Source organism: Tachysurus fulvidraco, chromosome 7, assembly GCF_022655615.1.
Source record: "Tachysurus fulvidraco isolate hzauxx_2018 chromosome 7, HZAU_PFXX_2.0, whole genome shotgun sequence".
Taxonomy (NCBI): Eukaryota; Metazoa; Chordata; class Actinopteri; order Siluriformes; family Bagridae; genus Tachysurus; species Tachysurus fulvidraco.
Genome location: NC_062524.1, coordinates 28,792,030 through 28,816,044, shown reverse-complemented (window position 1 = coordinate 28,816,044; position 24,015 = coordinate 28,792,030). Strand labels below are relative to the sequence as shown.

The 24,015-nt window shown below is 36.5% G+C and overlaps 1 protein-coding gene across 3 annotated transcripts in view; it reads left to right on the top strand.

Annotated features, from left to right (window-relative positions):
- LOC113636439 overlaps positions 1 to 23,240 on the top strand; it is a 34,420-nt gene extending 11,180 nt beyond the window's left edge. Inside the window, exons 1-13 of one of the 3 annotated variants that reach the window (XM_047815847.1) lie at positions 14,045 to 14,211; positions 17,244 to 17,286; positions 17,422 to 17,444; positions 17,584 to 17,714; positions 17,863 to 17,989; positions 19,090 to 19,253; positions 20,024 to 20,177; positions 20,297 to 20,383; positions 20,608 to 20,778; positions 21,564 to 21,626; positions 21,816 to 21,890; positions 22,201 to 22,269; positions 22,900 to 23,240. In XM_047815847.1, the coding sequence (XP_047671803.1) occupies positions 14,085 to 14,211; positions 17,244 to 17,286; positions 17,422 to 17,444; positions 17,584 to 17,714; positions 17,863 to 17,989; positions 19,090 to 19,253; positions 20,024 to 20,177; positions 20,297 to 20,383; positions 20,608 to 20,778; positions 21,564 to 21,626; positions 21,816 to 21,890; positions 22,201 to 22,269; positions 22,900 to 23,096 (1,431 nt within the window). In that variant the 5' untranslated portion in view covers positions 14,045 to 14,084 and the 3' untranslated portion in view covers positions 23,097 to 23,240. Of the gene's footprint in view, positions 1 to 14,044; positions 14,212 to 17,243; positions 17,287 to 17,421; positions 17,445 to 17,583; positions 17,715 to 17,862; positions 17,990 to 19,089; positions 19,254 to 20,023; positions 20,178 to 20,296; positions 20,384 to 20,607; positions 20,779 to 21,563; positions 21,627 to 21,815; positions 21,891 to 22,200; positions 22,270 to 22,899 lie in introns of those variants that run through there. The other 2 variants (XM_047815849.1, XM_047815848.1) reach the window with 2 other exon arrangements.
- The last annotated feature ends 775 nt before the right edge of the window (positions 23,241 to 24,015 follow it).

Here is a 24,015-nt window from a genome sequence, read left to right as displayed (position 1 = left end):
TTATTGGCTCCTGTCCACTATATTTACTCTGTCTGTTCACTTCCCGGTGGTTGGTCGTTGTTTGTGTTTGGTCTGTGTCGTCCTCTGTTCCTGTTCAGTGTCCCGATCTGTTTTGCCTGCCTACTGTTTGTTTGTGTTTTGTTTATTAAAACCTTAAACTGCATTTGGATCCTCACTCGCCTTTGTCTCACCGTGTCACACCGTGACAATCAGAATGTAGTTCTAAAGTTTTAACATGGGGGGCAGATTCTGAAATGTTGTTATTATTTTATGAGAATGAACTTCTTATAGTTTTAAAATGGGTAGCAGATTCTGATAGGTTACTTACTTCATAAGAATTTAGTTCCTATTGTTTTAACATGAGTAGCAGATTCCCAGACGTTTGTTCTTACTTTATCAGAATGAAACGTCATTATTAATTTGTCAGAATGTAGTTGCTATAGTTTTAACATGGGTAGCAGATTCTGATACCTTGTTATTACTTTGTCAGAATGTAGTTCCTGTACATGCATGCAGGGATTCACTCAAAACACATGCTGATACCTAAGATTGCATGAAAATGCTCATACCACACACAGATCATCAGATTTTCGAGTGTAAACCAACATATTGGCCTTTAATAAGAACTATTATATTTTATATTATTTAGCATAAAATAATGTAAAAGTTTTTTCCGAGATTTCTGACATAAACACACTGTGTCCTATCATGTTTCATGGAAACAAGGTGAAACAGCCCTTTTCAAGCTTGTCAGATGTGTGCATATATAAGGTTTCACAAAAAAGCATTAAAGGAAGGCGCTAGAGCGCTGAGACTGCAGCAAACGGCTTTTCAGCTACTGAGAAGCACTTTTGTACATGCATGCAGGGATTCATTCAAAACACATGCTGATACTTATATGTGTATATGTCAGAAATCTCGGAAAAAAGCTTTTGTTCATTATTTTATGCTAAATAACATAAAATATAATAGTTCATATTAAAAGCCAATATGTTGATCAAAATATGATTTACACGCGAAAATCTGATTTATGTGTGGCATGAGAATTTTCATGCAATCTTAGGAATCAGCATGTGTTTTGACTGAATGTCTGCATGCTTGTACAAAAGTTCTTCTCAGGAGCTGAAAAACTGTGTGCCGCAGTCTCAGTGCTCTAGCGCCTTTCTTTACTGCTTTTTCGTGAAACCTTACATAAGCACACATCTGACAAGCTTGAAATGGGCTGTTTCACCGAAACATGATAGGACACAGTGTGTATATGTCAGAAATCTCGGGAAAATCTTGGGTATCAGCATGTGTTTTGAGTGAATCCCTGCATGCGTGTACAAAAGTGCTTCTCAGGAGCTGATTTGTGTGTGGTATGAGAATTTTCATGCAATGTTAGGTATCAGCATGTGTTTTGAGTGAATCCCTGCATGCGTGTACAAAAGTGCTTCTTCAATGGATGTTATCAGTGGTTAATGGGCCCATCGATATGGTTCAGTAGGGGCATGCTGTGGCTACTGGAAGGCTCAGAAGGTTGTTGTCACCTATCAAATGCTCAATCAATGCAGCAATGTTGTGCACTTTCCTGGTTAATTGTTTCAGGTAAGACCAATTAAATGATACAACAGAGCGTTTAAACTGTTATTAATTAGCCAGTAAGCTAAAACATTACAGAAAACGTGTTTTAAGGCGGCATTAGTGTTGACATGAGATAACTGTGTTGAAATGGTGTTTGTAAACGTTATATGTTACGTTATTAGCATGTTGTACGTGCCTGTGGCCTGGTATGAAATAAGAACCGTGTTGAAATGGTGTTTGTAAACGTTATATATTACGTTATTAGCCTATCTTTACGTTACATACGTGAGCATCATGAGATAACAGTGTTGAAATGGTCTTTGTTAAAGTTATATATTACGTCATTAGCCCTTCACATACGTGAGCATTAACTTTATTAGCATGTTGTACGTGCCTGTGGCCTGGTATGAAATAAGAACCTTGCTGAAATGGTGTTTTTAAACGTTATATATTAAAGTTTTGTGACATGAGATACTATTTAGGTTGGTCAAGCTGGACTTAGCTGTTCAGGCTGGAAAACGAGCTTGACCAGCTTTGCCAGTCTGGGCACCGAGCACCAGCCCACCGTCACCTGCTTTTTTTTTTTTTTTTTTTCCCAGCATTAACGTTACTAATTACCATGTTTTACATGTCTGAAGCCGATGAGGAAATTTAGTTTAATATTAAAACGCAAAGTTAGCCTGTAAAAATGACGTTTTCCACACTGTAAGACAATAAGGCTGATTGCTTATATTGTTTATCTGCTTTTTATCGCTTGGAACTTGGAAAATAAAACCTGTCTGTCTGGCTTATCTGTCTGTTTATGTACACTGTAAAAAAAAATAAAAAAAACTGTAAAAAAGGGAAAATGTCCTGGCAGAAAATTACCAGAACTTTCTCTGTTTTGTTTATGGACATTTCCTTTAATTAAAAAAAAACAGTACATTCAGTACATTCTCCGTGACCTTTAGGGACACTTCAATCCGCCTATGAAACGCAACAATGGTGACAATCAACAACAAAGCTTCATGCCGCAATGCATGCTGGGTACCAGGATTGTAGAAAACTAATTCACAAGTCCCATCATGCAGTGACATTACAAAATTGTGCAACTTTCTTACCATTTACTGTCACCATTGTTGAGATTTGTATCCAAAGTGTTAAAAAAAGCTAAAAAAAAAAAAAAAAACTAGCACATTACAGCAGTCTTATTCAATACAGTGTCATTTGCATAGAGCATCACTTTTATGTGCTTTATCTCTTTATTGTTCTTTTATCATTTCATGTTTAAATAATAGGCAGCATAACATATAAACAATCAATCTTAGATGACATAGTTTTTCCTCTATAGTCTTAAAAAAATATTGTTGCAATTGCTAAAAGAGGAGAGTTAGTTCAGTGAAGGTCAAGAGACAAATGCCTAACTAACGGAAACGGTAATCACCATAATGGTGACTTTAAATGAATCTAAAATAAACACAAACTGGAGATTTAATGTGATAAATTTGGTGGAAAATATCTATATGACTTGTTATTACATTACTTATCATCCATGTTTAGAAAATAACTCTGCAAGCAAGTTGTAATTTTAGGTTTCAAACAGAGATGGTGATAGAAAGGCAAACGTGAAAGATTAAAAGCTGATTAAAAGGCAAAAGTAAAAAGCTGCAATCACAGAAGTGTGAGAAAAGTAGGAACTTTCATTGCCCCCCTTTTGCAGGTTTTTCGCCTACATGACCTACCCAAAAAAAAGTGGTACAGCTCCCACATACTTTAACACACAGGGGTGAGCCTGGTCTCATTTGAAAGAAGAGATTCTCTAGTTTCAGAAACTAGTTTCAGATTGATTCCAGGCCTTACTGGCACAGGGGTTACAGGGGTTAGAATGCAGGTTTTCCTGTCCGCCTGGGTTGTTTACCTGATAAACTGATTAATCTTATTTTTCTGGAACATGCTAGGGACCAAATAACAACCGAGGGTCATAGCCACATGTCTTGGCTTTCACCAAAAAAAATTTCAAGTCAAAAGACCCAAAAATGGCTTCAATAAAAATATTTTTCTACGGACATGGTCGTCTGGTGCAGCGTTTTTGTGTATTTGTTTACTATATAACTGAAATAAAAGGCTGCATGCTCAGTCTGAAAGGCCATAAACAAGCATAGACTCTCTCTCTATCACTCTGGTGTGAAAACGGGCCTGTAACTTGACACCCTGAGCTGTGAGAGGGACAAAAGGTCAGGGATTACGCAAGAATTCTTCTGCGCATCCAGTTCACGCAGACACAGGCAAAGAACATAAGGCATGCCGCATAGCGCTGGAATCGTCTGCTTATTGGCTAAACAGCTGTATAGGTCCCAGCCCATTTCATTGCTATTGGAAGGAGTAATTGTCAGTCAAAGGCGGGTTCCCAAAAATGAGGTCATGCCATCATTGGCTTCTCAGCCGTCTATCTCTGCCATACAAGCACCGATTGGCTCAAATGAGGGCTTATTTGATTCGTTAGGACCTGGGCTATAAACATGACGTAGACTTTGAATTTTTGAATATCCCAATGAGAAGTTAGAGCGGCAAAACGAGATGATGGCGCACTTCTGTTTCCAGTTTTCAGAACACTAACGGAATATTTGCGGCGCGACCAGAGCGTTTTGGATTAAAAGGCTTACAGATTTCAATTCCTTGGACCTGTGTGGATTTTTATGGATTATTTGTGTTGGAATATTTGTGTTGAAGAAAGAGACGCGTCTAAAGGTAAGGGAAAAACCGGTCTGGCGCTACCTAGGTCAGTTTTGTCAAATTTTTTTCTAATTGTATGAAGGCTGTGAATCATATTGTGCTTTGTGTGTGGGCTTAAAAAATTATTGAGAGTATAAACTTTACTAGGTAAATAGGTTTTTTCATGTTTTTGGAGGATTTGATGCTTTAAAGTTGAATTGAAGCTTGTTTCTGGGCCATCCCCTAGTGGTGACTTTGACTTCGACCCGTAAGAGACAGCCTGCTCAGTCAATATATTAAAGAATCTTTGAACATGTGCAAAATTCTTATGCAAAATAAGATTATCTAAAATAACTTTGCAGTCTTTTGATTCAAAAACAAAGTCAGAAGGTGAAAATTAAAACTCGGCGAACAAGATAGCTACAATTAAATAAAATTCATTTACAAGAAGTAAAAAAAAAAAAAAAGAAATCCAACATGCGACCAAAATGTCCAGATAGTGTAACAATGTCTAACAATTATTAAATGCCATAAATCACTGCTAAAATGAACTAGAAATCTTTTATGGAAATTAACAGATGAACTAAGCACCAAATAGGCAGCTTGAAAGTGTAACAATTTAAACCACAACTCTGATTAGGGGAAGAAGAAAAACAAATCTAGATTCATTTTGCTTTCTAGACCTCATGAAAATGAAGCTAGGACTTAATGTTGCACGAGTGTGAGTATGCATTGGAAATAATGAACCCTTAAAACTGACAAAATTAATAGGTCAAATTCAAACTCATGTTGAAAATAATATCCAGCTGTTTTTGTAAGTTTTTGTCTCGATATTGACTTACATTACTGTTTCATACGACTGCGAAGCAATGGTTTGCAAAAAGATTAAAAATCATGTACAGGATCTTCCTGTTGGAAGCTATCAGTTAAGAGAGAGTTACAAAATAATTTCAAAATAACTTGAAAGTGTAACAATTTTGAACATAAAGTGACCTGCACTTTTTTTTTTTTTTTTTTTTTTTTTTTTATAAACACAACATTAACATTTTGGCATCCAAGGAACAGTCCTTAAACACAGAAGAGCTTGCTCTTTAGTTTGCGCACTTTGTTTGACAACTTATCGCCATCAAGCTCCAAGATCAACTTTTGAAGTGCTTTGAAAGTGTACCTCAATTCAGGAGGGTAGCATAGATTTAGTCCATATATTAGTCCCATTAACATGGCTGCTGCATATGGGACACTGCAAAGGTTTTGAAGATGTCCCTCCAACACCACTCCAACATCTCCTAGGCTATCTTCCATTTCTGCACCTTCAAGCCGTGTGACATAAATCCCCATCTCAGTCTCCTGGATCGCCTCCTGTGCAGTGGCATTGTCTGTATCCTAGAGTGGGTATTTAAAAAACACATTACTCTTAAATTCCTGTTTATCAGCTTTAAAAAAAAAAGCATTTAGAATCCATTTTAAAAAGCATATACTCACAAAACACTCCTGAAACAGTCTGGTAGGTTCTTCATTTAGGTAGGCACAAAGAGCTTTGATTATACACTCTCTCTTCACTTCGATGTCATCAGTCTAAAGATTTTCAAGTAAGAACAAAGTTTTAAAATTCCAGGCTGTTGTGCTATGGCAAGTTTGAGCTAAACTATGCAGAGCATTATCCATAAAACGTAGTGTTATACATGAAACATCTGTCTGACTAGGAACCTTTTGGGACATATGGACATGCAAAATGGGTTCAATTTGAACATCTGACTAGGACACCTTATGGACGTCTGTGGACATGCAAAAGTGGTTCAATATCTGAACATCTGAATATGGACCCTCTTGGACATAGATATGCAATTCAATATTTGAACACAGAAATTTCATTGTTTGGGTGAACTAACCCTTTAAACCTATGATTTTATTGAGCCTGGATTTTCATACCTGTGTAGTGGGCACCAAGAGGTGTTTAATTTTTTGTCCAATTACTCCTCCTCTGTTTGCAAAGATCTTCATCAGCTTTCCGGAGTATCCTTCCAGCTTGGAATGCCAATGGAATTGTTGTAATTCTCTCAAATTCTGCACAAATCTACAAACACATGAAAAGTAATGTTACCAAAACACCCATATAGTCTAACAACAAACAAATTTCACTTAAAAACATTCACTTACCTCTTCTATTTTGAAAAGAGCAGGCCACCTGATTTTGAAGTCTGAAATAAGTGTTTCCTTGTTCACCTCATACCTCATAAGAAATTAAACAATATCTTTTTATTTTTATTGTTGACAAAAAAACAGGTAACACTGCAATGTACTCAAGTTCACAATGTTAACAATACAGTGTATAGAGGAAAATACATTCTTGAACAATAAAGCATTAAACTTGGAATCTTAGACAAGTGGAACTTAAGTGCATTAATTTAGTTAAATGTGCACAGGCAATCTTGATGTAGGCAAGGAAATGGTACATGTTTTTCCATCACTTTCACTGTTATTGAAGATCTGCTAATGACTACATCTTTTAAACAGTTTAAGTTGCTACTAGAAACAAACAAAAAATAATAAGTTTCAAAAGAAACTTTAAGAAACACATTTTTGAACGGTTATTTTTAATACACCTGAGACATATGCTAGCGTTAGCGACAAGCACGTGTACATTCATACACGCTTATATGAACCAACGAAATAAATCACCTCAGACATATGCTAGCGAGCGCAACAAGCACGTGTACATTCATACACGCTTATATGAACCAACGGAAAAAAATCACCTCAGACATATGCTAGCGTTAGCAACAAGCACGTGTACATTCATACACGCTTGTATGAACCGACGAAAAAAAAATCACCTCAGACATAAGCTAGCGTTATGCCAGCAAAATACGAAAGTATAACACTGGCTAACGTTATTAAATGTGACCTGACATAATAGCTCATGTTACTGTGAACAGATAGCAAATGAGAAAAAACTAGTACTTATTAACATTTAGTAAACTTATTAACATTAAACGAACATCGGTTTTAGAGTAATCATTTATTGTCAGAAAGATTTCTATATATTAGACTATTTACACTCACCGTTTCAAAGTGCTTTCCAAAAACCTCGTCTGACACCATTCACCACCTTCCCTCTTTCGCGCCGGCCACCCATTAATTCAGCGCATTTTTTATTTGTCTCCTCACATTAACATAATTATTTTTTAAACATATGACACATGTATATCACAAAGAATGATAAGAATGACTTTAATGTAATAAAGCTTGGGTAATGTTAGACGCGCCATTCTTCACATTATTGAATTAATACATAAAACCGCGAAGGCTTTCTCGTGTTCCTGCATGGAGTAGGGGATAGCGGTTCTGTTTAGCATGCAAGAGTTTCACTGTTCGAATCCACCCTTTGTACAATTTTTTTTTCTAACACTTTATAATAAAGGTTCATTAGTTGACATCAGTTACCACATTACTTAACATTAACTAATAATGAACTGCACTTCTACAGCATTTATTCATTTTGTTCATGTTAATTTCAACATTTACTAATACATTATTAACACCGTGTTAACATTACTTAATATACTGTGAACTAACATGAACAAAGAATAAACTTTATTTTAACAAAGATTACTAAATACAATAATTTATTGCTCATGGTTAGTAAATGTTAGTTAATACATTACATTTGAACTAATGATCCTTATTGTAACGTGATTATATTTTTCCCCAGTAAAATCACTGATTGATGCTTTAGTTCAAGATCTTCATGGCGCTTGTTTCAGGAAAAGATAAATGGATTTTCAGGTGTGCTCTTTTGTTGCAGGGGAGAAACTATTCTGCAAATATAACCATAGTAACTGTGCAGCCATACCCTAGCAACCATGTAGTGCACCTTACGAACCATAGTTCAATATAAAGAAGCCATATCTCAGTTACACAACATAAAACACTCAGCACGATGAGGGGAACTGACGTCACGTGTAGCCCCGCCCCCAAAATAAGCGAAATCAAAAATTTAGCACAACATGGACATGTCATATATCAAAACACTCAGCACGATGAGGGGAAATGACGTCATGTGCAAGCACATTCACATTTTCTTTAGGAAATGTACCGTTCTAGTTATTATTATTATTCTGCTTCTTCTTCCGGACACTTTTTCGCCGCGTAACTTGTCCCGCAGCTTTTGTCCTAGACCCATAAATGAGGTGTCAAATCGACCGGCTCATTGAGGAGAGGTGTGCTATGGATTTTATAAGCGATCAGAATTCCCAGTATGGAAGCTCAAAGGGGTGTTTTTTCCCCATAGACTTGAATGGGGAATTCTTAAAATCTCTCTGTAGATGTGCTAACATCCAAAAGAGGGCAGCAGACACCAGTGAATCTGTATAAAGGTCTTTAAAGCTTGTTGCTATATTTCACAGTGAGCTTCAGTTTCATTTCATTTCATATATATATATATATATATATATATATATATATATATATATATATATATATATATTGTGGGATCGCCCCCTTGATTCGTTAGGCCCTGGACTACAAATCTGACGGCGCAGTGTAGTTTTTTAAGCCTCCTAGGACAAGTGAGAGCCGAAAACAAAGGACGGAAGTGAACTGTTGTGTGTTTCTGTCAGAAACGCATTTTGGATTAAAGCGTTTTGGATTAAAAGCCTTACATATTCCAGTTCCTTAGACTCTTGGGGATTTTTTTTTACAAGCATTTGTTTTTGAAAATAAAGTGAGAGCCGAAAACAAAGGACGGAAGTGGATTGCTGTTTACAGATTTCGTCCAGAAACGTGTTTTGGATTAAAGCGTTTTGGATTAAAAGGCTTACATATTCCAGTTCCTTAGACTCTTGGGGATTTTTTTTTTACAAGCATTTGTTTTGGAAAATATTACCCCAGTGACGAAAGGTAAGCCCCGCCTATTTCCGGTGACTATCAACTTGGATTAAATTAGTATGATGGCTATAAATCGCATTATGCTTGTGTGTGGGCTTAATAAAATCCCGAGAGTCTAAGCTTTCAAACAATATAACATTCAACCGTGTATTTAGAGGTTTAATGTTTAAAACTAGTCGTGGCGTGCCTTGGACAGCACGGCGGTCACACATGATGTTGTTTCTGCCATTTGTATAACTTTTTTGTTGTTTTCAACTATCAGTGTAGTTTTTATAATTTTTTATTTCACGTTAAACTAATGTCCTTTTAAGAACAGCAACGGCTCTTTTAAGAGCCACCCATTAATTAAAATTAAGCGCATTTTTTCTTTGTCTCCTCACATTACATAATTATTTCTTAAACATATGAAACGTATATCACAAAGAATGATAAGAATGACTTTAATATAATAAAGCTTGGGTATTGTTGGACGCGCCATTCTTCACATTGGTGAATTAATACATAAAACCGCAACAGCTTTCCCGTGTTCCTGGATGGCCTAGCAGCGAATCCGTTTAGCATGCAGAGATTCGGGGTTCGAATCCACCCTTGGACAGTTTTTTTTCTAAAACTTTATAATAAAGGTTCATTAGTTGACGTTAGTTACCACATTACTTAACATGGACTAATAATGAACTGCACTTCTACAGCATTTATTCATTTTGTTCATGTTAATTTCAACATTTACTAATACATTATTAACACCGTGTTAACATTACTTAATATACTGTGAACTAACATGAACAAAGAATAAACTTTATTTTAACAAAGATTACTAAATACAATAATTTATTGCTCATGGTTAGTAAATGTTAGTTAATGCATTACATTTGAACTAATGATCCTTATTGTAACGTGATTATATTTTTTCCCAGTAAAATCACTGATTGATGCTTTAGTTCAAGATCTTCATGGCGCTTGTTTCAGGAAAAGATAAATGGATTTTCAGGTGTGCTCTTTTGTTGCAGGGGAGAAACTATTCTGCAAATATAACCATAGTAACTGTGCAGCCATACCCTAGCAACCATGTAGTGCACCTTACGAACCATAGTTCAATATAAAGAAGCCATATCTCAGTTACACAACATAAAACACTCAGCACGATGAGGGGAACTGACGTCACGTGTAGCCCCGCCCCCAAAATAAGCGAAATCAAAAATTTAGCACAACATGGACATGTCATATATCAAAACACTCAGCACGATGAGGGGAAATGACGTCATGTGCAAGCACATTCACATTTTCTTTAGGAAATGTACCGTTCTAGTTTCTAGTGCTTCTCTCCGCGCTCGGTCCATGCATGCGCGCAGACGGGCACGTGGATTCCTGCCCCGAACACAACCATACCGCCAACACTATCTGTATACTTCATCTAATAAATTCTCATTTGACAAAGTGGTCCTGACAGAATTATCACTTCATCAGAATTAGGGCTGCACGATTTAGGGAAAATGTGACATTGCAATTATTGAGGTCAATATTGTGATTGCGATATGCGATTGCGATATAATAAACAAATGGTATCATGAGTCAACTTGCTTGGTTCTCAAGGAAAATGCACACACAGATTACTGATAATGCTGAAATTTGTATTTCTATACTCAACCTAGCAACAACAACAAACAAATGCAAAACTTTTTCAAATTAAAATAACACATTAATGCTGATTAATGAAAAGCCTAAGATCAAAACTGTAGGTGCGAGTGTGTGTGTGTGTGTGTATATATATATATATATATATATATATATATATATATATATATATATATATATATATATATATATATATATTATATTTATATTTATATATTTATATATATAAAGTAAATTTCCAACTTAATGCAAGTTATGCATGCTATTGCACACACCGTTATTGATGATATTTGGAGCAATATTACATGTAATTATTAAACTTGATCCCCTTACATATACATTTGCTTTTAAGCCTTATTATTAATTTTGATTATGATGTGATTGTGACAGGGGCGTGGGGAGAGGTTTCAGGTTGGGGGTGCTGAGTTTTTTCTGTCACCACTTTTGAATAAGTAACAATATCAAGGCTATAAAACTTGTAAAAACTCCTACACTCGAACTTGACTGCACATCACATTTTTTACTTTATTGATACTACTTTTAATCGTAATACAAAGACGGGTCATCGGGACATAAACTGTCGTATACAATATAAGCGCCTGCGCAGCGACAGGAAATATCATTTAACACAAAAAGCCGCCTAGATGGTGAACTTGCGCTCAGGATTTTTATTTTTTTGAGCGGCATGTGAACAATTTTTTTATTTTTTCTACGCACACACTATTTTATTTCGTGATAACAGACCGCTGCTAACTATAACACACCGTTGCCATGAAAAACAGAGCGTTGCCATGGACACACAGGATTCTAACCGTAGAGACGGAGCGCACTATTTTCTTTAGCGGAAGCAATAAAATTGTTCAGCAGTTTCGTGTTGCAGTCACAGGCGTATGAGACTATTTTAAAAGCGTAACAGCTGATGAAAAAGCAAAGACAATTGTAGACGAAAATGAAGAGATTTTATCTTAGTTTTTATTTTATACAAAACATTTTCGTCTCGTCTTTTTTCGTCAACAATAATGTATGTTAATTTAGTCTTAGTCAGCGTTTTTGGAAAGTGGTGCAGTCTTGTCATCGTCTCGTCTTAGTCATGAAAAAAACAAAGGTTGTTGAACATATTTCCTCTCGTCTCGTCTGAGGAAAAATTAACACAACATATAACAGATTTAGCATTCTTTCTGGCCACCAGTTTCAGTGTCCGTCTGCTGGGCATCCATCTTCACCCGTTCGGCGCTGCACACCGGAAAAAGTCACGACATGACCATACGCGCCAAACGTGCCACTGCCTAAACTGAAACTCACTGGACTTTTTTTTTATTAGCGGATAGCGGTGTAGTGTATGAAATAGGCTTTCATACACTATAGGAAACATCTTTCAGAGAGAATGGGTTGTCAGGTCCACACATGCATTTATTTATTATTTGTTTATTTCATGAAATCGCAGCATTTTGCGTCATATTGATTAATTGTGCAGCACAAATAAGAATGTAGTTCCTATAGTTTTATCGTGGGAAGCAGATTCTGATAGATTATTAATTTGTAAAAATGTAGTTCCTTAAGTTTTAAAATGGGTAGCAGATTCTGATATGTTACTTACTTCATCAGAATGTAGTTCCTATAGTTTTAAAATGGGTATCGGATTCTGACACGTTACTTACTTCATCAGAATGTAGTTCCTATAGTTTTAAAATGGGTATCGGATTCTGACACGTTACTTACTTCATCAGAATGTAGTTCCTATAGTTTAAAAATGGGTAGTAGATTCTGATAGGTTGTTATTACTTCATCAGTGTAATGTGTCTGTCTGTGTTTTCCCCTTGTTTCTGTCTGCCGTCTCTCCCTGATGTTAATTGTTTTGCTCCGCCCACTCATTGCTCACCATGGACACTAATTACATTCCATCTCTTCCCCAAGTGTCTTGTCTTTGTCTCTAATCGTCTCTGCTTTGTTATTGGCTCCTGTCCACTATATTTACTCTGTCTGTTCACTTCCCGGTGGTTGGTCGTTGTTTGTGTTTGGTCTGTGTCGTCCTCTGTTCCTGTTCAGTGTCCCGATCTGTTTTGCCTGCCTACTGTTTGTTTGTGTTTTGTTTATTAAAACCTTAAACTGCATTTGGATCCTCACTCGCCTTTGTCTCACCGTGTCACACCGTGACAATCAGAATGTAGTTCTAAAGTTTTAACATGGGGGGCAGATTCTGAAATGTTGTTATTATTTTATGAGAATGAACTTCTTATAGTTTTAAAATGGGTAGCAGATTCTGATAGGTTACTTACTTCATAAGAATTTAGTTCCTATTGTTTTAACATGAGTAGCAGATTCCCAGACGTTTGTTCTTACTTTATCAGAATGAAACGTCATTATTAATTTGTCAGAATGTAGTTGCTATAGTTTTAACATGGGTAGCAGATTCTGATACCTTGTTATTACTTTGTCAGAATGTAGTTCCTGTACATGCATGCAGGGATTCACTCAAAACACATGCTGATACCTAAGATTGCATGAAAATGCTCATACCACACACAGATCATCAGATTTTCGAGTGTAAACCAACATATTGGCCTTTAATAAGAACTATTATATTTTATATTATTTAGCATAAAATAATGTAAAAGTTTTTTCCGAGATTTCTGACATAAACACACTGTGTCCTATCATGTTTCATGGAAACAAGGTGAAACAGCCCTTTTCAAGCTTGTCAGATGTGTGCATATATAAGGTTTCACAAAAAAGCATTAAAGGAAGGCGCTAGAGCGCTGAGACTGCAGCAAACGGCTTTTCAGCTACTGAGAAGCACTTTTGTACATGCATGCAGGGATTCATTCAAAACACATGCTGATACTTATATGTGTATATGTCAGAAATCTCGAAAAAAAAAGCTTTTTTTCATTATTTTATGCTAAATAACATAAAACCCAATATTTCATATTAAAGGCCAATATGTTGATAAAAAAATTATTTACACTCGAAAATCTGATTTGCGTGTGGCATGAGAATTTTCATACAATCTTAGGAATCAGCATGTGTTTTGACTGAATGTCTGCATGCTTGTACAAAAGTGCTTCTCAGGAGCTGAGAAGCCGTTCGCCGCAGTCTCAGCGCTCTAGCGCCTTTCTTTACTGCTTTTTCGGGAAACCTTACATAAGCACACATCTGACAAGCTTGAAATGGGCTGTTTCACCGAAACATGATAGGACACAGTGTCTGTATGTCAGAAATCTCGGGAAAATCTTGGGTATCAGCATGTGTTTTGAGTGAATCCCTGCATGCGTGTACAAAAGTGCTTCTTCAATGGATGTTATCAGTGGTTAATGGGCCCATCGATATGGTTCAGTAGGGGCATGCTGTGGCTACTGGAAGGCTCAGAAGGTTGTTGTCACCTATCAAATGCTCAATCAATGCAGCAATGTTGTGCACTTTCCTGGTTAATTGTTTCAGGTAAGACCAATTAAATGATACAACAGAGCGTTTAAACTGTTATTAATTAGCCAGTAAGCTAAAACATTACAGAAAACGTGTTTTAAGGCGGCATTAGTGTTGACATGAGATAACTGTGTTGAAATGGTGTTTGTAAACGTTATATGTTACGTTATTAGCATGTTGTACGTGCCTGTGGCCTGGTATGAAATAAGAACCGTGTTGAAATGGTGTTTGTAAACGTTATATATTACGTTATTAGCCTATCTTTACGTTACATACGTGAGCATCATGAGATAACAGTGTTGAAATGGTCTTTGTTAAAGTTATATATTACGTCATTAGCCCTTCACATACGTGAGCATTAACTTTATTAGCATGTTGTACGTGCCTGTGGCCTGGTATGAAATAAGAACCTTGCTGAAATGGTGTTTTTAAACGTTATATATTAAAGTTTTGTGACATGAGATACTATTTAGGTTGGTCAAGCTGGACTTAGCTGTTCAGGCTGGAAAACGAGCTTGACCAGCTTTGCCAGTCTGGGCACCGAGCACCAGCCCACCGTCACCTGCTTTTTTTTTTTTTTTTTTTTTTTTTTCCCCCAGCATTAACGTGATAATGGTAACGTAATTACCATGTTTTACATGTCTGAAGCCGATGAGGAAATTTAGTTTAATATTAAAACGCAAAGTTAGCCTGTAAAAATGACGTTTTCAACACTGTAAGACAATAAGGCTGATTGCTTATATTGTTTATCTGCTTTTTATCGCTTGGAACTTGGAAAATAAAACCTGTCTGTCTTGCTTATCTGTCTGTTTATGTACACTGTAAAAAAATAAAAAAAAAACTGTAAAAAAGGGAAAATGTCCTGGCAGAAAATTACCAGAACTTTCTCTGTTTTGTTTATGGACATTTCCTTTAATTAAAAAAAAACAGTACATTCTCCGTGACCTTTAGGGACACTTCAATCCGCCTATGAAACGCAACAATGGTGACAATCAACAACAAAGCTTCATGCCGCAATGCATGCTGGGTACCAGGATTGTAGAAAACTCATTCACAAGTCCCATCATGCAGTGACATTACAAAATTGTGCAACTTTCTTACCATTTACTGTCACCATTGTTGAGATTTGTATCCAAAGTGTTAAAAAAAGCTAAAAAAAAAAAAAAAAACTAGCACATTACAGCAGTCTTATTCAATACAGTGTCATTTGCATAGAGCATCACTTTTATATGCTTTATCTCTTTATTGTTCTTTTATCATTTCATGTTTAAATAATAGGCAGCATAACATATAAACAATCAATCTTAGATGACATAGTTTTTCCTCTATAGTCTTAATAAAATATTGTTGCAATTGCTAAAAGAGGAGAGTTAGTTCAGTGAAGGTCAAGAGACAAATGCCTAACTAACGGAAACGGTAATCACCATAATGGTGACTTTAAATGAATCTAAAATAAACACAAACTGGAGATTTAATGTGATAAATTTGGTGGAAAATATCTATATGACTTGTTATTACATTACTTATCATCCATGTTTAGAAAATAACTCTGCAAGCAAGTTGTAATTTTAGGTTTCAAACAGAGATGGTGATAGAAAGGCAAACGTGAAAGATTAAAAGCTGATTAAAAAGCAAAAGTAAAAAGCTGCAATCACAGAAGTGTGAGAAAAGTAGGAACTTTCATTGCCCCCCTTTTGCAGGTTTTTCGCCTACATGACCTACCCAAAAAAAAGTGGTACAGCTCCCACATACTTTAACACACAGGGGTGAGCCTGGTCTCATTTGAAAGATTCTCTAGTTTCAGAAACTAGTTTCAGATTGATTCCAGGCCTTACTGGCACAGGGGTTACAGGGGTAAACTGTTTACCTGATAAACTGATTAATCTTATTTTTCTGGAACATGCTAGGGACCAAGTAACAACCGAGGGTCATAGCCACATGTCTTGGCTTTCACCAAAAAAAATTTCAAATCAAAAGACCCAAAAATGGCTTCAATAAAAATATTTTTCTACGGACATGGTCGTCTGGTGCAGCGTTTTTGTTTATTTGTTTACTATATAACTGAAATAAAAGGCTGCATGCTCAGTCTGAAAGGCCATAAACAAGCATAGACTCTCTCTCTATCACTCTGGTGTGAAAACAGGCCTGTAACTTGACACCCTGAGCTGTGAGAGGGACAAAAGGTCAGGGATTACGCAAGAATTCTTCTGCGCATCCAGTTCACGCAGACACAGGCAAAGAACATAAGGCATGCCGCATAGCGCTGGAATCGTCTGCTTATTGGCTAAACAGCTGTATAGGTCCCAGCCCATTTCATTGCTATTGGAAGGAGTAATTGTCAGTCAAAGGCGGGTTCGCAAAAATGAGGTCATGCCATCATTGGCTTCTCAGCCGTCTATCTCTGCCATACAAGCACCGATTGGCTCAAATGAGGGCTTATTTGATTCGTTAGGACCTGGGCTATAAATATGACGTAGACTTTGAATTTTTGAATATCCCAATGAGAAGTTAGAGCGGCAAAACGAGATGATGGCGCACTTCTGTTTCCAGTTTTCAGAACACTAACGGAATATTTGCGGCGCGACCAGAGCGTTTTGGATTAAAAGGCTTACAGATTTCAATTCCTTGGACCTGTGTGGATTTTTGTGGATTATTTGTGTTGGAATATTTGTTTTGAAGAAAGAGACGCGTCTAAAGGTAAGGGAAAAACCGGTCTGGCGCCACCTAGGTCAGTTTTGTCAAATTTTTTTCTAATTGTATGAAGGCTGTGAATCATATTGTGCTTCGGCACGGCGACCCGTAAGAGGTTGGCAAACGCTTGCATGATGACCTCGTGTAATGGCCGCCTTGCTGTCTCCTTAGGGGTTATTGCACCCACAATTCAATGCATTATTAAAAATACGGATAAAACGCCTGTAAACAGAAATCACGGAAAATTATTTTATATTATACGGTACCTGTTTTTTTACAGAATTTTTTTACAGTGTATTTGTCTGCCTTTGTAACATTAATTCATCTTTACCTAATGTTTTGGTCTTGTTTTACAGCATCAGTTTCCAACGGGTTTCCAGAAGTACAAGAACTTCTTTGGTAAGTTTGTTTTATTACTTACATGCTCTATGTCTATGTTGAACAATCCAAAATTAGGTTTTGGGCCGAGCTGTTTAGAGAGACGGCCCATCCACAAATCTGTCTAGTGCAAGTTTCTCTCTGTTTATGTTTCAGGTGTTTGAAGATGGCCCAGAGAGGAAAGTCTTACAATTCCTAATCTAGAAGCATTAGGTGAGTGTGTCTGAGAATGATGGTTACGATCTGCAAAATCCACACTTACCTTCAACACTGTCTACTATAACTACCTAGCCTTTCCTTTCTTTGTTATTCAACAAGAGAGAACATACATTAATGAGGAGCAAAGGGAAACCCTGAAATCCTTTTTTAAGGAAGGAATGACACGTGTTGGCTCACCCATAATAATAAGAGCAGCTTCAGCTACTGGATTGGACACCAGTGTCATAGAAGTAAGGTTTACTTTATTGCCACACTAACAATAAACATGTCAAATAAATATATCATTCTGCTGTACCGTTGGTGTAAATTAAGTGTTTCGTTAACATTCATTTTAAGTGGTGTAATACTCTTTCGTTATTTTTCATTTTTCTCTTTCAGAACTGGATCGGTAATTACAAAAGGTCATTAAATGCTTCATCTGAGCCCCGACCATCAAAGGCCAAAGCTCACATCCGAGAGCTGTCCCCATACAACCTTTTTTGTAGGGACATTCTTAAAAACAATGGTGAAGGACAACATTAACATATACTTTTAATTGTTATACTAAATGATTTGTTGCTGTACATCAGATTTTCAAGGTTGTTGTGTGTATTGAATGAATCATCAGGTCATCTACTTCACATCTTGTTACAGAGAAAAGAGTTTCACAACACAAGTGAACCAGTATGTGTACTCACATTATGCTAACCCTACCCACATACGTTTGACTCCAAAGTACGGTTCATTTTGCTAGTGTGATCGCTTCATACTGTACCAGGATGCGGTACCCATAAGCTTTCCCTGGTATGCTTTGCAGAGGTGGTGTTGGGTATGGTTCCTGTCCCTATAAAACACTCTGATATACGCGGCACAAATACGTACAAACATGTGTCACTGCATTCGCACAGCAGGTTTGTTTGACATTATGCGTGCTGCCTGGACCGATTTCCTAATGACATTAAATCAGCTTGTGAGTGATTCACAAGTTTACACATACATGAAATCAAAAGAAAGTCATTTGTATATATTCATTTTATGCATATTTATGTGCTGTCCGGAGAGGTCTCCGAGCTTAGAATTTGGCCCGAACCCAGAATATCCCCCTTTTTTTTTTCTGGGAAAACAAAAAGCCAAGAGTGAGGTAATGGGGTGGTGTAGGGATGTTGTGAAAGTCGCAGGATAGAGGTGAGAGACGGCTATACAGTATATACCTGCTTCCTCTTGCACTTATTGGTTGATTATCTGAATGTGTGCCTCCGAAATTTTGTTAAATAAAACCTCATTTGGGAAGCAGACTGCTCCTAATATGCTTTTAAATCTCTCTCGTGGTTATTTAAAGTCATACGCCAAACAATCTGCAAAGCGAGCATGATTTCAAACACACCTAATAAGCTATAAACTCATTATTACGATGAACTCCGTTGTGCATATCTTACAGTTTTCTTCAAAACAATTGCATCTTACTCGGGTATGGATCATAAAGTGTGGATCTTAAAGCTGGGGAGGGGGGAAATTGTACTTTGGCACGGTTCGGTCTGGTTAAGTATAATGTGAGAATGCCCTGAATTTGCTTTAAAAAAGAGAGGCTGACTCAATTTTTTCTGTGCATCTTTTTTTTTTTCTCAGGCACAATGAAAGATATGGGGAGGTGGTCCACATTAGGGAAAGAGGACAAAGACAAATACTGTCAAGAAGCAGCAGCACTGAGGGCACATGGCCAGGCACAGGACCTTAGCCCTGAGATGAGGGATCACCAAATTAAAATGCACCTGAAGAAGCTGAAGTTAGAGGTTTGAAAATAAGTGTCATTTGCTAGGAATTAGTGGTATTATAGTATTAGATACAAGGGTGATCAACAGCAATTGTGATGTGAGCAGAACATGTGATAGACAACTAGATTATTTATCTGTAGATTTTTTTTCATCATTTCAAATTAATTCATCCCCAAAAAATATTCCATCTGATTTTTGTTTACAAGGCTATCAGCATCAAATATTCTCACATTGAAGAGACTGTCAAAGGCACATACAACCTTCTCAAACTAAATTCCTACTGGTTGGGCTAGTCTGTTTAGATCAAGGTGGTCAACTGAAACATTAGTAGTCAAATATGGCCATGAGTCAAATATTAGTTGGATATTGGACTCTATATAAGCACAGCTAATGTATAGATGGTTTCAGAGGCAACGACATAAACAGATTGCTTTTGTGGCCCAAACTTCCGGTAATCTTCCGCAAAAAAATCAATAAGAACAGAGCAATCTAGAGCAGAGCCACTGTCCTGCAGAGTTTAGCTCCAACCCCAATCAAAAAGACCTGAACAAGCTAATCAAGGGCTTCAGGATCACTTGTAAATTATAAGCAGGTGTGTTGACGCTGGGTTGGAACTAAACTTTGCAGGATAGTGGGCCCTGCAGGAGCAGGGTTGAAGACAAGTAAATTACCTTAGTACAAATCATAGCTAAAGCATATATACTACACTGAGCTAATGTTACTGTGAAAAATGAATGTATACAATTATTTACTATTTCTGTGGTTGTCTTTATGTAAGTATTGTAAAGGTGTCCAAGCTTGAGGATTTGGGTGTGGAAACAGCTGTTTTATCTTTTGATCGACAAAAGTCCAGCTTAGAGGTGTATGAGCTGAGCAGCAAAGGAGCTGCAGATTTCCTGGACTCAACAGACACAGTGAACAACTTTGCACTGCATTTCAAAGGTAATATTGGTTATATGAAATATCCATATATTCACAGAAATCGACTCAGGTTTGTAATAGTGCAAATATACATAATACAGTTTTATAAAATGAATCGTTGTCTGTTGTTACATCTGTAGCCAGCTCCTCAGCCGCAACATCGAGTGCCAGAGTCGAGGTCAATGTGCTGCTGAGAAAAGTGCAAGATCTGTTTAACCAAAAATATAGTAAGCATATGTCCAAACACTTTTTAAGTCTTGACAACCTAATATACCTTCATGAATCCATGAATCCAACTTATTTGTGTCCATCAACCATACGATTATGACACCTTACCAAAATGACTGTTTACTGCCTGTACACTGGCTATCAACAGGATGGGAGAGTCACAATTGTCCAACTGTGTTACAATGTGTAACATGTACATGCATGTGTTTGCCCTGTCTTTCAGAGGAGGCCGGAGGTACTGGAAGGCTCCCCTACCAATCCCTGGTGAATCAGGGAATGACAATTAAAGTTGCTGGACTTTCCAACAGCCTTACTTTCAAAAAGCCATCCTATTATGGAAGGAATCAGTTGGAGGCCATTTTGCAAGCTGCTGAGGAGATTTCATTTGAAATCAGTAAGTGAGATTAACAGTGGTTGTGTTTCTCCACTTGTGTTTCGGCAGATGATTTGGCTTTATGTAAAGTGGGGGAAATATGTTAACTAAAGAATAATACAGGCCTACATGTGAGTCTATGTATAGTGCTGCACTCTAAAAATGGCCGGGTTCTTTTTGACCCATAATGGGTAAATATTGTACAGAGCACATGTTGGGTTGAAAAATGACCCAATGTTGGGTTGTTGTTATGCAACCATGGGGTATAATAACCCAGTAGTTGGGTTAAAACAACCCGGTATTGGGTCAATGTTAACCCAGCGGTGTTAAACAGTGGTACATTGGTACCAGTGTATACCTTTTAGGTACAAAAGTGTACTCTTGAAAAGGTACTGCCCCAATGACAACTTTTTCTGTGAAGTATTTTGTCATGAATTGGTGCTATAAAAAATAAATGTAATTCAATTGAAACAGACACATACAGAATCTATAACCTGAAACTATGACAGTTTGTAAGGGATGTGAGTCATGTGACACTATTTCTCAGTTGGAGTTTCCTCATTATAGTGCAACACATTTTCTAAAAAGGCATCTCTCCAGAATATCCTATAGCTGTTTAGTTGAATTTGACTAGTGATTGTGAAGGCCCTTTGCAACGGTTGAATTCTGTGTATAAAATTCCCGTGAATTATATTCCTTCATTAATACTGCTGTGTGATTTTTTTTCCTCCTGTAATGCAGGAAGACCAATTATTTGTTATGCTTATGCTACGAAGTGTTTTTTTTTCCCTAAACATATCAATCAGATGCAGCACAATGCGACACCACTGACACAGCAGAAGGAATGTCAGAGGCCATGGGCGCAGAAGGTACGCTGAGTTGTTATATATTAATTTAAAGATAAAATAAAAACATTAAACTTAAGGAGCATCGTTTACTAGATATGTAATTTTGGTCATTACACTGCACATTTGACCACTATACACATTATTGAAATAATGAAATGAAGTCAAAAGATGAAATCTGTGTGTGATAGTTTAATATCTTCAAATCAACAGACACAGCAGATGTTGTCCAGACGCAGTCAGCAGAAGACATTTTAGAGTTTTTTATGTGTGAAAATGGTATTTCTTGTAAGTCTGCCATTGACATTGGACACAAAGAGAAAAGCTCACTTGTTTAAAAATTACAATTTATAGATACAATATTTATTCAGGTGACATTTAGCATCTTTTATATGGTTAGTATTCTGATAATTTTACACTTTGAATTGGCTGTTGTGATTTAGATGCAAACACTGAATGATACTGTATGTATTTTTAATCTACAATTTACTTATTAACTATTGACAGTATAAATGCTGACAAATTGCATTATGAATTTGTAATTTAGATTCAGAATTTATATTAAGAAAGTTATTGTGTTGTGTTTTATGTTCTTTAGGTACAGAGCTGGAAAAACAGTCCTCAGAAACAACCACTACAGTAGCCATCGTGATGACTGCAGATGAAGGTATCTTTTCAAATTGTGGTGATTTTTACGTCCCATTGAGAATAATAAGGTAGCCCAGGCCAAGTAGACCTGGTTTGGAGGCAGCAACATAGATAAAAACAGGTAGTTTCAACAGATTACACTACTGTAACAAGAACAGATATTGGAACAGAACCATAGACCACAACATTTTAAAACGGAAACAATCCAGTACACAGTGACACATTGAGACAAATCAGACTCCGATTCTTTCATTTAGGACTACGGCCTACGACTGTATGAGTTATGGCATTACAGTTAGTAATAAATCATAAACCTGCATCAATGTGAAGTAGAGCTGAAGAGAATTGAGTTACACTTCTGAATCAGGTTTGATTTACATAAATTCCTCAATTGGAAACCCAGAGTTTTCCTTGTTTCAGGGTTACACTAATGCCGCTTTCTGAAATGGGCCACAGAAATTTTTCTTTGTTGACCTACTTTTATCTTATGATTGAGCGTCAGCAAGATGGGTATATGCAATACCCACATTTTAATTTGGCAATGGTTACAAATGAATAAACTGCCTTTGAAATGTTACTTTAATTATGCTCATGAGTATAATGTCAACTAACTGGCTTGACTTAAAAATATTTGTTTTTTATTTGATAGATGGAGGCAATCTGTGCTGTGTCTGCCACGTCCATTTCGATGACAGGAAGAAGAATGCTTCAAAGAAGTGGCGTTCATGGTCACAGTGCACAGTGTGCCAATCATGGTCACACACTGCATGTGGTTTTAAAAAAAACATGTGTCTTAAATGCAGTGTCAAGACACCATGCAAACACCCTGAAGCACTACATCAGTGATAGAAAACAAGATGGGTTAACAAGATGTTTTATGTTCCAACTTGTTTTTACTTTGTTCATGACCCCATCCCTACAAACACACACGTTTTTTTTTTTAATGTATTAAGTTCCATTTAAAGTTGTTCTTGCTAATTTATTGTACCGATTATGTACAGAATAAAACTGATTTTTCATTCACTCTATTTATTGTTGTCATTTGTTGGCACCATAAGTGTGGTCCCCTTTACCTGGGACATGTGGGGACCAATTAATATCTATTGTACTGAATTTAGTCCACAGGTTGTAAACGATAAGTAGCCTATTGTTTCATCTTTTATCAATGGTTCAGTAGGGTTGGGTGTTGGCTCTCACCATACTTTTCAATACACATACTTGTGGATATACAGTTGAACAGTACAATTAAATTTTTCAACTTTAAATATAATGGTTGCTATGAACGATGATGAGGATGATGATGTTATATCCATCATGAGTTAAAAAAAATGGCTATGCTCAGTTGTAAGGAATGTTTTGGAATGATTAATTAATTTCACATTATGTGTCATTTTGTGTTAAAAGTAATCAGTGACAACCCAAGAAACACAATATGTGGTGTTCCAATAATAACACAGAGATGCATTTAGTGTGTTCCCAAAATAACACTGATTGTGTTGTTTTAACACATCTGTTTTTAGAGTGTAGTTATTACTCTACAGTATGCTGTAGCATTCATTAACAAAGTTTGAAATAATATATACTATATACTACTATAGTAAATTGTAGTATATAGTATATATACTACAATTTAATATAGCATATATTCTACAATATATGTAGTATATATGCTATAGTAAATTGTAGTATATATACTATATACTACAATTTACTATAGTATGGGTATTTACTACTTTAACTATAAACTACTTTAGTACTTTTTTAT